Source organism: Phoenix dactylifera, chromosome 8 (genome assembly GCF_051530095.1).
Source record: "Phoenix dactylifera cultivar Ajwa chromosome 8, Ajwa_hap1_PhDact_Kaust_v1.1, whole genome shotgun sequence".
NCBI classification, from domain to species: Eukaryota; Viridiplantae; Streptophyta; class Magnoliopsida; order Arecales; family Arecaceae; genus Phoenix; species Phoenix dactylifera.
Window position 1 is genome coordinate 7,308,778 of NC_143197.1, and position 14,448 is coordinate 7,323,225.

Below are 14,448 nucleotides of genomic sequence, written 5' to 3' on the forward strand. Positions count from 1 at the left end.
TACTTGTATCTAAATCAAGGCTTAACAATGTGAATTGTGATTCACGATGCTTGACAATACCTATATTTGCATACTTATCTTGGTAGTTGGAAGTATACTTTTGAATGTACTGCCATCTCAAACTTTTCCTGTACCTTTTCTTGGATTGTTTTTTTTGTGATTTAAGTGTGATATCTAGTTTTCCAAACTTGGCTATCTGAAGCAACAATTGTTTATGTGCATTCTACTTGTATAATAAATGAAGGTTAATAGTATGGATTGTGATTCATGTATGCTTGGCAAGACCTATATTTGCATACTTATCTTGGTATTTGAATTATACTTTTGAGTGTGCTGCTATCCCAAACTTTTCCTGTACATTTTCTCAAGTTAGTTTGTTGGCTTATCGAGGCAGAAATCTTGTGCCTGTTTTGAGGAGGGTGCTTAAACCTAGATAATATAGCAATTGCTGATGTTTAGCACCCTATGAATTGGTCAGAGATTTGTTAGTCATGGTCTAGGCTATAATACTCCCAGTGAGTGTTCATGCACACTCCACTGTTTTGAAGTTGAGTTGAAGTAGTCCAATTTCTTGGGAAGCCTGCTGGCAATTTTGCGGCTGATCTATCCGAGGAATGCTAAAAATTGGAGATATTTATCACAATTTGGTTCAGCTAATGACATATTGGAGAACAGTTGACTTAGATACAAGAAACATTACCACAAGGGCGGATTCGATTCTTTAGATGGAGTAGAAGATTTGTTTACAGATATAAGTAGCCATCATTACACTGACATAAGTTAATCCTATTCCACAGTGTGATCTTGCATCACCTGACAACATTTTGCCGACATGCTTGAAAACCAACACGCAAACTTTGATCCCCTGCTGAATTTTGTATATCTTGAAAGTTAAAAATCTTGCAAATAACCTGCAAAGACTGCATTTCACTCTGGCAATTCACTTACGCCAAAGTTTTGCAGGAAAAGCATAATGTTTATACTTCAATGAAACATTATATACTATTTAATCATTTAGTGTGAGCTTTACCAATAACAGTTACATCATAGATATATCTCTTAGCTCTATGGCAACAGGCTATCTACTTTATTCAACTTGTAAGTGCTACACAGTGCATCCCAATTATGTGCACAGTACAAAATGGAAAGTGATTATTCTACTATTGACTTGTACTCCTGTAGAATCTGCCACGAGGTATTTGAAAAGACAGTTGGATTGTGACAGCAAGGCTAGTCATCTCCTCATGAGCTTCAAGTCGTGCTGTGAGGAGCAAGATTTTGTGTTGCACAATGCGAAGGCGAGGTCGATCATTTATAGACTCCCAGAGTGTGTTTTGGTCCTACTGAGGTGGTAATTTGCAGGCAAGTTTATATTTCAGGTTCAAGATGCCAATTTCTCAATTCTTTGACAAGACATCTCCATGCAGAAAATGAATTATGTGGAGTAAATTTTAAAAAATCTATTTTCAAATGGGTTTCAAAGAAAAATTATTTTCAATTGGTACTCTTAATACTTTTTATTCTAGAAATTTTTATTCAAATTGATATTGTCCATGCTCGAATCAGGGCACATATCCGTGGCTTCTGGCTTTGTGGTTTCTGTGATTTGAATACTTCGATCAAAGCCTTCTCCATGCTAGTCCACTCGAAAGGCTGCATGGCTCGTATAGTTGTATGTTATGGTTTTCCAAAAGCCATCTCTAAGTGCAATTCAGGAGTTTCCAATTCACCTAAAAAGATTCAATATTTTTGCCTTTGTTTATTTTTGTTGATGTTTTTCATCATTTTCTCATCCTTGTGTTCAACTGTTCATTGCCTTCTTGGACTTGGGTAGTCGGTGGTCCAGAAGAATACTCCTTGTCCATTTACATTCTTTATGCTTTCAGACGTCTCTTCAGTGTTATCCATACGTTTGCCATCTGTAGTTGGGGAGATGATATCCATATGCTGAAACAGAATCAGGTTTGTTCCGCTTCTACGTGCTGCGTCCTCAAGATAATATTTGCTGCTGCTGGCAAGCTATCCTAAGATTCCTGTCCCCTGGATCATGCATTCTGGCATCTCCCTTTGTGAATTCTTAGTAGCAGAAAGTAGGCTATGATTAGTTTAGATGCTCGTAATTTACTATTAATGGAGACAATTCATATGGCCAAGCACACTGTATTTTTCTTGTAACTAGTTCCGAACATGCATGATGCACGTGATTAAGGACAGGAAAAACATAACTAAGTAGACTCCTACAAAATAAGACTTGTTAACCACTGAAGGATAAAAATAATTATTTTAGAAGGAATAACTAAGCAGAATAAAATTAAAAATAAAAACTTAAAATTATTAAAATTAATGAATACTTAAATAGAAATTCTAATAGAATTAGAATTTAACAGTGAATCTCAACAATAAGCTGGATGGTGCATGGCATGCATATAGAGAGCAAAAGAATAACAGTAATGTTTTTTTTTTCTTTTTCCAAGTAAAAAGTGAGATTCTGAAAATTTAATGGAAGGGCAATTCTGTTATATAGTCTAACTATAGAATAGCAATTCAGTTTTAAAAGCTCCGATAAATGCTGAAGGAACAGAAAGGGCACCCTGTTCTAACCTGCAAGCATCTCACAGCATAATCCAGCTAAACTAAGTGGACAATGCCAAATCCCTCTTGGAAGGACTTCAGGGCAGCCACCTCATGAAACCTACGAACCTATTTGCTTCAACAATAAGGTAATAATTGATTGCAAGATAACCAACTTACATCTGGAAGCGCACTTGCTTGGTCGCCGGAATAATCCCCGCAGAAGGCAACATAATTTGCCAAAAAAAGCAGCAGAAGACACCATTATATTTCTTCTCTTACATATTTCCTGCACGCCGGGCCTTTTTGCAGGAGCAACAGCATATAGTACCCTTGCATCTCCTGAATCCAAGATCTGCACCATTTAGACAATGATAATTTATGCCAACCAAAAATATTTTCAAATGGTTAATCAATATGTGGAAACCATTCAAAAGGCGGAGCACTTCCAAGAAATTAATATTATCGATCCATCAGTAATCAGTAATAAATGATTATTCCATTTACTCATAATTTTGCCTATTGCGTTGATTCATTAGCAACATCAAAGCTTTCTGTGGATCAAAATTTGACACCTATGTACATCCACCAACACCAATTCTACAAAGTTCCCAAGTTCAAACCACTACAATAGGCATGCTTCCTTGTTGAAAGCATCCCTATCAGAGAAAATTCTTCATTAAGACTATATGGATAGAATCTTAAAAGCTATTGAAACTTTCCATAGCAATTCATTCATTTAGAGCGTCAGACTCATATACAACAGATGAAGCCACCATTAGCATCTCCAGCTCGCAAGCGCCAACAGCATCAAGCAAACAACAACAGGGAATACATTTTCACGTAGCCATGGCTCCTATGTGCTTTATGAGGGTAACAAACAAGATCATAGGCATGCTCCTAATAAAATGGGGAAAAGCTTGCACAAGATCAGTAAAACAATCTCATGCAACATCACTGACCTTAACAGTGCCCCAGTCATCTAATGGAGTTCCCAACGTGACTGGAGAGTTTCCAAGCAGTTATTCAGATGTCTCTCAGTTTTTGGGCCTAGCTCATCTAGTATAGCTCCAGAGAACCAAGCACCATTTACTAGAGCTGCAGCTTAGCATAATATCAGTCCAGTGAGAATTCCATGTCTCTGACTGGATTAGTTCCCCCTGCTTTCACCAATATAACAACTGGGAAGCTCCATGAAGATGAGGAAGTAACATCTCTCTGACTCCCTGATATACTGGACTTCCCCCTTCATCAGTTTTAGGATCTTCCTGCATATGCTCAGACCAAGGCCTTCCTGGGTCACCCAGCTGGAGTTATGGAACATATCTTGCACAAGTTCTGCTGGAAGGCCATCACCTGGGCAAACAATCCTACGCCATAAAAAACCAACACTTGATCAGCAATTAGAGAAAAAAAAGGCAAACGGCAGAAGACATAAAGCTATTGAAGCGAAAACAGGCTTAAAATTTTAAGATATTGGATGTTATATAACATCCTAGTATGCCATACTATGCCGTCATGGACGGTACCGGACGTACCGTACCGTACCGCTTCAGTATTGGTACCGGTACGGATAACGTATCGAGGGTTGGTATGCCAAAAAAAAAAATTCTGCATTGTACCGTACCAATACTATGCTAGTGTGGCACCGGTACAGAGGCCGATACTGGTACGGCGAACCTTGCATGACATGCAAAATAACTTATATCAGTATAGCTTCCTTCTAGTTAGTGATAGGAGAGAACATAAAAGAATAGTAAGGGCAACACACATAATGATGTCTGACTGGAACGATATGAAATTGCAGTGGGAATAATAGGATGTTTTCCACCCCAATTTCAGTTTATGAGAAAACATGTATAAGAGATTATTATGAAATTTTAGCTGTGTGTGTAATTGTTTTGAGTTTTTTATAAGCTTTCAGTCTTCAAGGATTTCAAATTTTTGATTGAACAAGTTATGCTTTGTGTTCATTATTTTAAAGAGAACATCAGCACCGATAGAACAAGTTTGAAAATAAGTTTCAGTGCCCATAAATCATTTTCAACAAGTCCAGAGCAAATTTTTCTGGAATACCTATCATTTTGTTAGTAACACATCAGAAATGTTCTCCTTTTTTCAGCACAACTTTCTTTCAGTATTTTCTTTAAATCACTTTTATGTGACTAAAAGGGTCTTGCTTTTACATGCTCAATACAACAAGGCAGTTTGATAACTGAACCTCATAAGAAACAAATAGGACTCAGAGATTTCGTAATTGAGATGTTCTAGTGTTTCGAATTAGAGTACAACAAATCAATAGCACATGTGGGACCATATATCATGGTCAGCTAAATTCACCGATGGCTATTCAGAGAAGTTGCTTAAATTCCAACATTTGATGCACAACAAGAAAAAGAAAACAAGACTAGAAACACCTGTATGCACACATGAACTTGCCACACATTTATAAAAAATATAAACAAATGCCATATTTACCGTGATATCAATCCACCTAAAAGATAGGAAAAAAAGCATTCAGGTTGACAAGAATTCAAAATTTTAAAAAATAAAATACAAAAATGCCATATTTACCGTGATATCAATCCACCTAAAAGATAGGAAAGAAAGCATTCAGGTTGACAAGAATTCAAAATTTTAAAAAATTAATTAATGAGTACATAGAATAAGCAGAGGATCAAACAATTCATTGATTCACCGCCCTTTTCTAACTTTGTTTCTCTGAAGGATCATTTGATCCATACCTTCTAATCTAATATATATTTAAAAAAAACCTGGTTAAGAAAGCAATGGATAAAGTATGACCTACATATGCTTGCTCTTAGATTTTTAATTCCAAAAGACTAAAAGGGAAAGAAGGTTCATTGCTACAAGACTTATACTAGCTATCATTTTTGCTATAGAATGGGGGGAAATTTGAAGATCGTGTTATTGGGATATGTTCTTGATGCATGAAATGATCACAGTAAAGGATTGTGATTCTTACAACCATCAGATAAGCTATATGTCTCAATAAGCAGGAAAGCATCCAGGATATCACAATGAAAGCCTTATTGTCATATACATGCTATTATACTGATTTTATGTTATACAAACAATTAAACATTTGGTCTTCTAAAGGTAACAAATAGCAATTCTACTTCCGCAGTTCTACAAACTAAGGAATAAGAGCAATATAGCTAGCAGACCTAAATTGGAAAAGCACCACTTCTGTTCCATCAGCATTCTGCTTCAAACTTGGCCTCACTTGGATCTCCACCCACCCATCTGGAGATGGTGCATGCCGCACCATATTCAGCAAAAAATCAGCCAAGACTTGCTGAATTCTAACTTGGTCTCCATATACAGAAATTATTTTTATTTCTTCAGGAATATCCCGAATTAATTGTAAACCTCTTTCTCTCAGCAAAATCATCACTTGGCTAACAACAGCATTTATAACGCTTCCAAGCAGAAATTCACCTTTGTCGAGGATCAATGAGCTAGTATCAGAAAGACAACATTAGTCCATGTGCCCAGAATAGGAAGCTAGTAGTAACAAAGCATAGATATGGTGCTGTAAAAATCATGGCCATAAGATGATCTATCCAAACATAAGATACAGAAATATAATTAAAGCTTATCTGATATGATCTATTATAATGTAATGTACATACGCACTGAGTTATAATTTAAGTGTGGTGGAGTTTTTCATCTCAGGATATTCGTGATATGCTTGCCATTTCAGGTATTTACATATATTTACATGCAGACACTTGCATTCCTAATTTCATATACACATATAGAATCGCAGATACTATATAGACACATGAATATAGTTACATAATGTGACTTTTTGATGCTTAAATTGGTTGTCGGAGTCGGTGCTTCACAAGGATAATTAATTATTGAGTAATAGATGTATGCACTTGTTTAGGGGAAGCTTGCAGGGCAAACTCCCTAATTGCATTGACTCAGAATACATAGCCAATAAAGTTGGCTCTTCTCTTGCCTAACAGTTGCCCTAGCTGGGAATCTGGCACTAATTCAGAGGGCCGATGTCTGGTTGGGAGACAACTTAAAGATCCTCTTGCATTAAGGTTGCCTTGGCCAGGAAGTGGGCACTAATTGAAAGGTTGACATCAAGTCGAGAAACAACTAAAATTTGCAAAACATCTAAAACTTACAATATACTTAGTCCAAGTACACATCCTCTGTTTTTTGGCCCCCCAATTGATTGGGGGGAGGGGGCAGAGTAGACGATCGAAATTAAAAGTGACATATTATCTGCCTGTCTCACCACAACAGATTAGTCCATTAGATAAGAATATATGTAGGTTTGTCCAAGCATTGAACTCCCACAACCTCTTGTCACAAACTTGATAACTCTTTCACCAACGACTACCCATGTCTACAAATTTAGAAAATGTTTTGGCCAAACCACATGCTAGGATGGTTCAGTAGTTTTGATTTATTTCAGCTGGTTTCAACCAAAGATTTGGTACCAGGAGTGATGCCTCTGTATCGGCCACAAACCAATATGTTGATGGGAGGGGGAGGGGGGGGTTTACCACTGTTCAAAAATATGTTACATGCATTCTTTATTCGATTGTTAATTCAGTTACACAAGTAGGTTTTCTAGTCTTGACAACCTTAAATATTATTATAAGTTCACTGATTTACAAAAAGTTATTATATTTGAATCAGTAATGAACAAGTATAATTGTCCAATGTATTTTTTATGATGCACTATGTGAAATTATGCATTACACAATAAATTTCATGTGAAATAGCAAAGAACAAGCTCTGAGCACACATGGAAAATGTAATATTAATAACACCAAATTCATGTTGATACAACTCATTACTTATTTTACTAAACTTTATTACTTATTTTCCTGAACTTTGGGCTTTCAATCAAAAGACTAAAATAGTTAAACTAGGGGTAAGATCACCTTGTGATAGTAAGACCAAGGCATATCAACAACTTAAGTTAGGGGTACCGCAAAAGATAATTCAAGCATTCAAATCAAGGAACTTATCAACTTTCGCATAAAGTCGGCATTAAAGAAATATTTTTTTTAAAAAATGCAAAAAAAATAAAAACGGACCCAAACTAGGCCTTATTGGCCGGCCCCTACTTGTTCTGATTGATATATAGTGTTCGTAGGATACATACCCTATTAACAAGGGGGCATTATGCCCCATATCACAATATTTTAATCCTTGATTTCAACTAAAACAAGTTGAATGGGAGAGAAAATTGACTTGTACACGCCATATAAAAATAATATATACAAATACTATATGATATGAATGAAAATTTTAAGAAAATAATCAGGCCCAACAAATTAAACTTTGAAATTCTATGAAGCGTGTGGATTATGAAATTTGTTACACTCTGAATTTTGACACCTAAAATGGCTCATTAGTTAATTGTCTAATGATATGGAATTATGGAGTTACCTTACCTATCAAATAATTATTAATAGGCTATACCCATAGACCTTTCAGTCTCATGCAGTATTGATCGAATATCAGTTTCCTTCAGAACCATGTTTAGTGAACAAAATTATATTGGTTAAGTTTTCCAACATATGACGTGAATACAATTAGACTGGTACATACCTGTTAAAAGTAATTGACACCCACAAAACTTTTCATATTTAGCCATACTTGCATTAACTCCTGAAACCCAAGTTAAATATTAACTTTCCAAAGATCGAAGTGCAATGATCCTCTAGAATGTCATGTGTCTCCAATTATGCCACCAAGCATCCTAAACCTCCTAACACTTAGTAAAGAAGATCCTTGATCAAATTCAAACACACCCTTCATTGGTTCTATAGTACAAGTAGCATTTCACCCATGAGTGAACTCGACACTTCAAAAGGATTATAAGCCTTGCAAGTACTTTCATACTACTAAGCATAGCCAAACTTTTCAGCATTGTACATAAACCAAATTTTCACTTAATCCTGCATCTGTAAGCCCTTAGCATTAACTCTCAATTGGCACGTACTTGGGCGACCACTTAAGCCCCATATCTTAAGTTTTGACCTAGCTAATGTGCTAGTATGCCATAGACCCATGGCAACCAATGGAGGTTTGAGATACTTCAAGAATAATGTAATTATAAGATAACATGGCATATACATTGTACTCTGTGCATATTTAAGAAGACATAAATATTAATTACATGTTCCATGACAATGAACACTAATTGTAATTACATAAAGACCTGTGCATCCTTACAATCGACAATATATTTTATGGAAAGATATTACAGTTAAGGAGAGTTAGTGGCCATAACAAATGTTCTGCCTTGCAACTGTTCGAGGACTGTTTCTCATCCAGTGAATTTCCAAAATCAATGTTGGATTAAATAGTCAATGAGAGAAATGATTCCAACTAGCTTTTTTTCATCTTTTTCTTTACATTAGCCACTTCTCTGAGCACAGTAGGTACAAGTGACTTTTTCCAAAGTCAATCACCTCCAAGTGATCATGTGCAATGTCTTCGAGCTATTTGTCAAAAGCAAATTAAATATTAAGCAGGCCATTGTTATTTGTCATTTTCCAACCTAATTCATTCTTGTACCTAAGTTTTGCTGTGTATTTCCGTTTCAGTTTTGATTGGTCTAGATAGAATAATTCCACTTAGTTTTGATAATGTTTTGCCTCTCTTGCTTTTCTTCCCAATGTTTTCCAGTTGGACTCTCTTTCCATATTCACAGTTAACTTTTGAGTTCTCTACCAGTTACTTTCAGACATAAAACTGAGCTGCTGGGAAAATACGTGATGCTTATGACTTGAAAGTAAGAAACATTTTTGAGCATTTCTATGTAGAATGGTATGAAACAAAATCAAGAAACACATCTGGTTTGCCTATTATTAGTAACATCTCAAAACCAATTGTTTAAACAAATGAGTTTGCCAATACTGTTTTCCAGATGGTCTTATTGAACCCATATGGTGGCAAATCAGCATTCTAAGGCTGTACTGAGAACAAAGCAAATCAGTGCCCACTCCAAGTTCTCCTCAATGTCACTATATCAATATAGTTCTGCAATTTATCCATATCCAGTAGAATAAAAACATGGAAATAAAATAATTGCAAAATGGACAGAGTACAGCACACTTTCCAAACTGAAGTGGAAAAAAAAAAATACTTACCCATCCTCAATGCTTTGTAGATTCACGTCCTTTATGATCTTCATCATCTGTCTCTCACAAGAAGCACTAGTTTCAAGGAACTGCTTCTGATCATCAGTTAAGTCTGTCATCTCCAACAGTGAGTTTGTGAACCGAATACCGCTAAGTGGATTTTTTATCTCTTGGTATATATAAGCCAGCTCTTTCATTCTTGCATAGCATTTCTTTTCCTGCTGCCTCTGGATTTCAAGAGCTTGCTGCAGTTCAGGGCTAGCAATCTGCAAGAAGCAAAAGCCTCCGATAATCTGGCCATCCATATTACTTCTTGTATTTGCTGTCAGAAGTGCCTGCACAAATTTGCCATCCTTGTCAAAGAATGCAAACGGGAATTTGTCTGTTTCCTGCCCTCCAATGGCATTGTGAAGGACAATCATGAATTTTGTAAGAGCATCTGGACCTTTGAGTCGACAGCAGCTGCCAAAAACTTCTCCAACCAGAAGCTTTCCAATCATTTCCCCTCTTGACCAACCAGTAATCTTTTCCATTGCTGTGTTCCACTCTGAGCAACACGTGTTCTCATCCGAAGCAAATATGGGGGGAATCAGAGGGTTAGGACTATGTACGATAGCCTTATAATCACCTTGTATCTGAATGAATTTATCCATGACCACTTTCTGTCCAGTAACATCCTGGCCAACAAAACAGACACCTACGATATTGTTTGTGTAATCTCTACTAGAACAAGCATTTACTATGACATAAATAGCATTCTTCGATTGTTGCAAGGCAAAAGTCTTCAGCTTTAGCTCCACATTCTTATCTTCTTCACCTGCATGGATTTGAATTAGGTGAATGATCATTCTCTAAATCAAATGCATTTCCCTTTGAACCTGTCAAATCATGGTGTTGCATTCCATAATAGATTATATTGCAGAATTACACCTAAATTCAGACTTATAGACTGTAGTATAAGGCAAGCTTCCATTTACTTATTTTATCAGAGAGCATATATCTCCAACAAGAAGACAACAAACACCACTGCTACAGCCCCCAACTATTATCTATAAATAAATAAATAATTGTGCATAAGGAGAAAAAAAAACTGTACCTCTCAAGGCTCGGAAGAGAAGCTTAGCGACAACATCGGCCGACTCCTTGAAGACAAGATCCTTAACCAGTGATTTGCCCATAGCTTCCTCCACAGGGAGCCCTGTCAATTCAGCAATCTTTGTGTTCCAGCCATTGATACGTCCATCTGCATCAACTGCAAAAATGGGAGCAGTTGCTGTTTCTATCAACCTTACCATCTCCCTCGCAACCGAGCTGAGCTCATCTATCCCTTGCAACTCCAGGTCCCCAAACTGACCATTGATCATCGCCTTCGAATTGCTTGTCCCCTCCGCTGCTTCCCGAAAAGAATCCCTCAGAATGAGCTGCAATGAGTGTATGGCGTCCATCTCTGCATTCTCCCACGGCAAGCTCCTGCTCTTAACCACTTCCAAGAATGCCTTAAACGATGACCGAGGGTGCATCCTCTGCCCATCATCCTTGTCCTCCGGGTGATGCTTTGCACCACCCCACTTGACCTCCTTCGCTGTGTGCGACCTGAACCAAAACAAGAAGTCTCTTGGAGTGATATAGGCAACAGCCATCCCACAGACAGCATCCCCGAGTGCTGCCGCGCCCGGATAGCCAGCATCCGCCAAACTGTCGGTGCTCAGCCCCGTCGAGTCCCCATGACAAGCCGAGAGCCATTCCACTATATCCTTTATCTGAGCCTCTGTTGGAGTGACACCGACCGGCCAGTACTTCCCCTGATAGTAGAGGGCAGCTCCGTCACACTTCACCAAGTCCATTATGCTGGGGCTCTGGGTGACGATTCCGGCAGGCGATTCGCGGAGGAGCATATCGCAGAGCAGGGTCTGGGTCCTGAGGATGTGCTTCTCGGATAATTGCGCTGCCAATTGGAGCTCCATGTTCAGCTGAAGGCCGAAGGCCTGCATGAGGAACTCGCAGGCATAGCGGAGCGGAAAGGGGATGGAGCGAGGGGAGGTGTGGTGGCAAACGACGAGGCCCCAGAGCTTCATGGCGTTGCGGTTTATGCCGTCGTCGTCGCCGCTGCCGTTGATGACAACGGCCAAGGCAAGGGAGGCGATGGAGCCCATGTTGGCCATGTACTGAGCATGGCAGCCGTGCGGCGCCCGGAGGGTGGAGCCGACGAGGCAGAGCGGCTGCATCAAGCTCTCGTCTTGAATCACCTGGACGGGGGTGGAGTTGCAGTCGACGATCATCCGGACGCGGTTCTGCTTGAAGAGGAAGCGGGAGGCCTGGGGGATGTCGGTGGCCGGGTAGTGGAGGCCGAGGTAGGGCTCGAGGTCGTCGCGGCGGCTCTCGGCGACGACCTCCCCGTGCTCGTCCTCGTGGAACTTATACACCATGACGCGGTCGTAGCCGGTGAGCTGGCGGACGTGGTCGACGACGGTATCGCAGAGGAGCTTAATATCGCCGCCGGGGAGAGACTGGAGGCTCGAAATTGCCCGGACGGCGAGCTTCTGGGACTGTACGGCGCCGGCGATGGAGAGGGCAGGGTCCTCGGTGCGCGCAGGCTCGAGATCGATGACGATTCCGATATCAATTCTGTGAAGGATGGCGTAGAAGGGCTTGCCAGAGGCGCGGGAGTGGATCCAGAGGGGGTTGAGGAGGGTGATCTCGCGGGCGGAGGCGGCGCGGTCGAGGAGGACGGCGGAGGACGGGGTGAAGAGGGAGCGGACGTCGGAGCCGAGGGCGAGGCGGCGGTGAGGGGAGAAGGGGTCGAGGGAGGGGACGGACTGGGGGAGGTCGAGGAGGTCGGGGGCGTTCTCGGAGAAGGCGAGAAGGCGGAAGGAGGGCTCGTCGACGGCGACGGTGGCACCGAATGGCTGGATGTGGCCACCGCGCTGGATCCTGGAGAGGTACGCCGTGATCTGCTGCTCCGGGATCGACTGCGACGGCGTCGCCGTGCGCACCGACTGGGAGTAATTGAAGGACTTGCCGGACTCGCCGGACTGCTCGAAGACAGCGTGGAGGCGGGCGTCCACGGTATACTGGGCGATCGCCTTGCTCACCGATTCCGACGGATGGGAACTGCCGCCGCCCCGGAGGTTGCTCGCGCCGGATGACTGCGTCGGCCGGCTGCCGGACGCCATCTTCTACTTGTCTCGGAGCTAATTGATGTGGTATTATTGATGGGTTTAAACCAAAAAGGGTTGGAGTTACTTGAGATGCCACTGGAGCGGGTGCAGACTGGGGATTGGAGACGATTGGGTCGTTTTATTTCCCATCAGCTGGGAGTTTTCTTGGGCTTTGGTAGGCATGGAACTAAAGGAGGATGAGATCTCAGACAGGAGAGGAGCCATGGCTTTCTCTGTCTTATATTCCTCTGTGGACTCAACATCTGATTGAAGTTTTCAAGAATAAATTTTTTATAATATAGAAAAAAATTCATAGAGATATAATAAAATTTAATTTTTATTGCTTAAAAACTAAAATATTTTTATAAAATAAGAACAGATATTTTTTCAGAACAATCAAATATGTAAAAATTATTTTTTTAATATTATATATTCAGGGCATCAGTTTATTAAAAAAAATTCTATGTGGTAAGGGGGTTCTGCTGCGTGCTTTGGGGAGGGTTGGGTCCGCTGGGATGTGAGGTCTCAAATCAGACTGTACTTCTCTATAAATTATATGCGGAGTTGGATGTGGGGGAACCTGAACCGCCACCTTTTACATCAATTCCTAGGAATTAGAAGCATCATTGAAGTCTGAGTTTGAGAATGCTCGTTAAGTTTTTTTTTTTTTTTTTTCTTTCTTTCTTTCTCTCTTTCTTTCTTATAAGAAATAAGAACCTCTTTAAAACTTGAATTACCAGCGCCCCTTTTACTACTATACACCTATGCCGTCCCTCGCAGGTTGACTCGAACTAAAGTGAATCTTATCTCCTTGAAGGAGCAAGAGATGACATTATCGTGCAAGCGCTAAGCGATCTGTTCTTGGCATAGTTTTTTGAACTTATAATTGAACCATATACGGAAATGAATTAAATTTTTTTCATGCTTCCATTGAACCAGCATCATGCTGATATTGCCAAAGTGCATTCATTACTTTATCTGTACGGCACCAGAATCTAAGACAGTATGATCCAAGCATATGGACCTAAATATGACTATGTCTGTTTGACTTATAAGATTGATTATTTTATGGTACCACCCCTCCACAAGCGCGCTCTCTCTCTCAACAAATTTTTTCATAGGAAAAAAAGTATTATTAAAATATTTACAGAAAAAATATAAAAAAATAATTTTATTTTTTGCGGTCTTAAAAAAATAATATAACCGGATATAAGATTACACGAAGAATATTATTGACTGGTATAAATTATTATGTGATTTCTAAAATTATTTTAACAAAATTATACTAAAAAAATAGTATATATTAATATAGAACCACGTTAATAAAAAAAATATTATGAACAATATATATTATTTTATAATTCTTAAAATTATACTAATAAATAATAATATATTCGAACTTACGTACTCGGAAGTTTACAGAACGTTTCAAGCTAAGCTAGAATAGTAGCATGCTAATGTACCAATTTTTTTTTTAAAGATGGATAAGTTAAATTAGGTAAGTACGGATGCATTTAATAAAATTAAAAAACAATACATCCAAAATGCTCTGTACAAGTTATCGCCAAACCCTT

The 14,448-nt window shown here is 39.3% G+C and overlaps 1 protein-coding gene across 12 annotated transcripts; it reads right to left on the reverse strand.

Moving 5' to 3' along the window:
• Positions 1-685: 685 nt before the first annotated feature.
• Positions 686-13,138, reverse strand: PHYD (phytochrome D). Of its 12 annotated transcripts, none has more exons than XR_015967865.2 (6): positions 10,813-13,138; positions 9,726-10,533; positions 5,760-6,053; positions 3,534-3,941; positions 2,752-2,913; positions 686-865 (listed from the first exon to the last, which is right to left on the reverse strand). XR_015967865.2 is itself a non-coding variant. In XM_039121413.3 (5 exons), exons 1-4 carry the CDS (start codon positions 12,887-12,889, stop codon positions 4,209-4,211), a joined length of 3,222 nt encoding a protein of 1,073 aa, XP_038977341.3. In that variant the 5' UTR covers positions 12,890-13,138; the 3' UTR covers positions 3,826-3,941; positions 4,199-4,208. The 12 variants fall into 12 exon arrangements, 3 of the variants coding, with proteins under 3 accessions (XP_038977339.3, XP_088558761.2, XP_038977341.3); XR_005509508.3 differs by having other exon boundaries at positions 2,752-2,926; XR_005509507.3 differs by having other exon boundaries at positions 686-911; positions 2,752-2,926.
• Positions 13,139-14,448: the final 1,310 nt, after the last annotated feature.

What these genes read in the sequence shown, in the direction of transcription:
- PHYD (XM_039121411.3), bottom strand. Translation starts at nt 12,889, where the DNA reads ATGGCGTCCGGCAGCCGGCCGACGCAGTCATCCGGCGCGAGCAACCTC. An exon ending in TCTCTTCCGAGCCTTGAGAG is followed by an intron (nt 10,534 to 10,812) that starts GTACAGTTTTTT and finishes AAATCCATGCAG; the next exon opens with GTGAAGAAGATAAGAATGTG. An exon ending in CTACAAAGCATTGAGGATGG is followed by an intron (nt 6,054 to 9,725) that starts GTAAGTATTTTT and finishes TTCTGATACTAG; the next exon opens with CTCATTGATCCTCGACAAAG.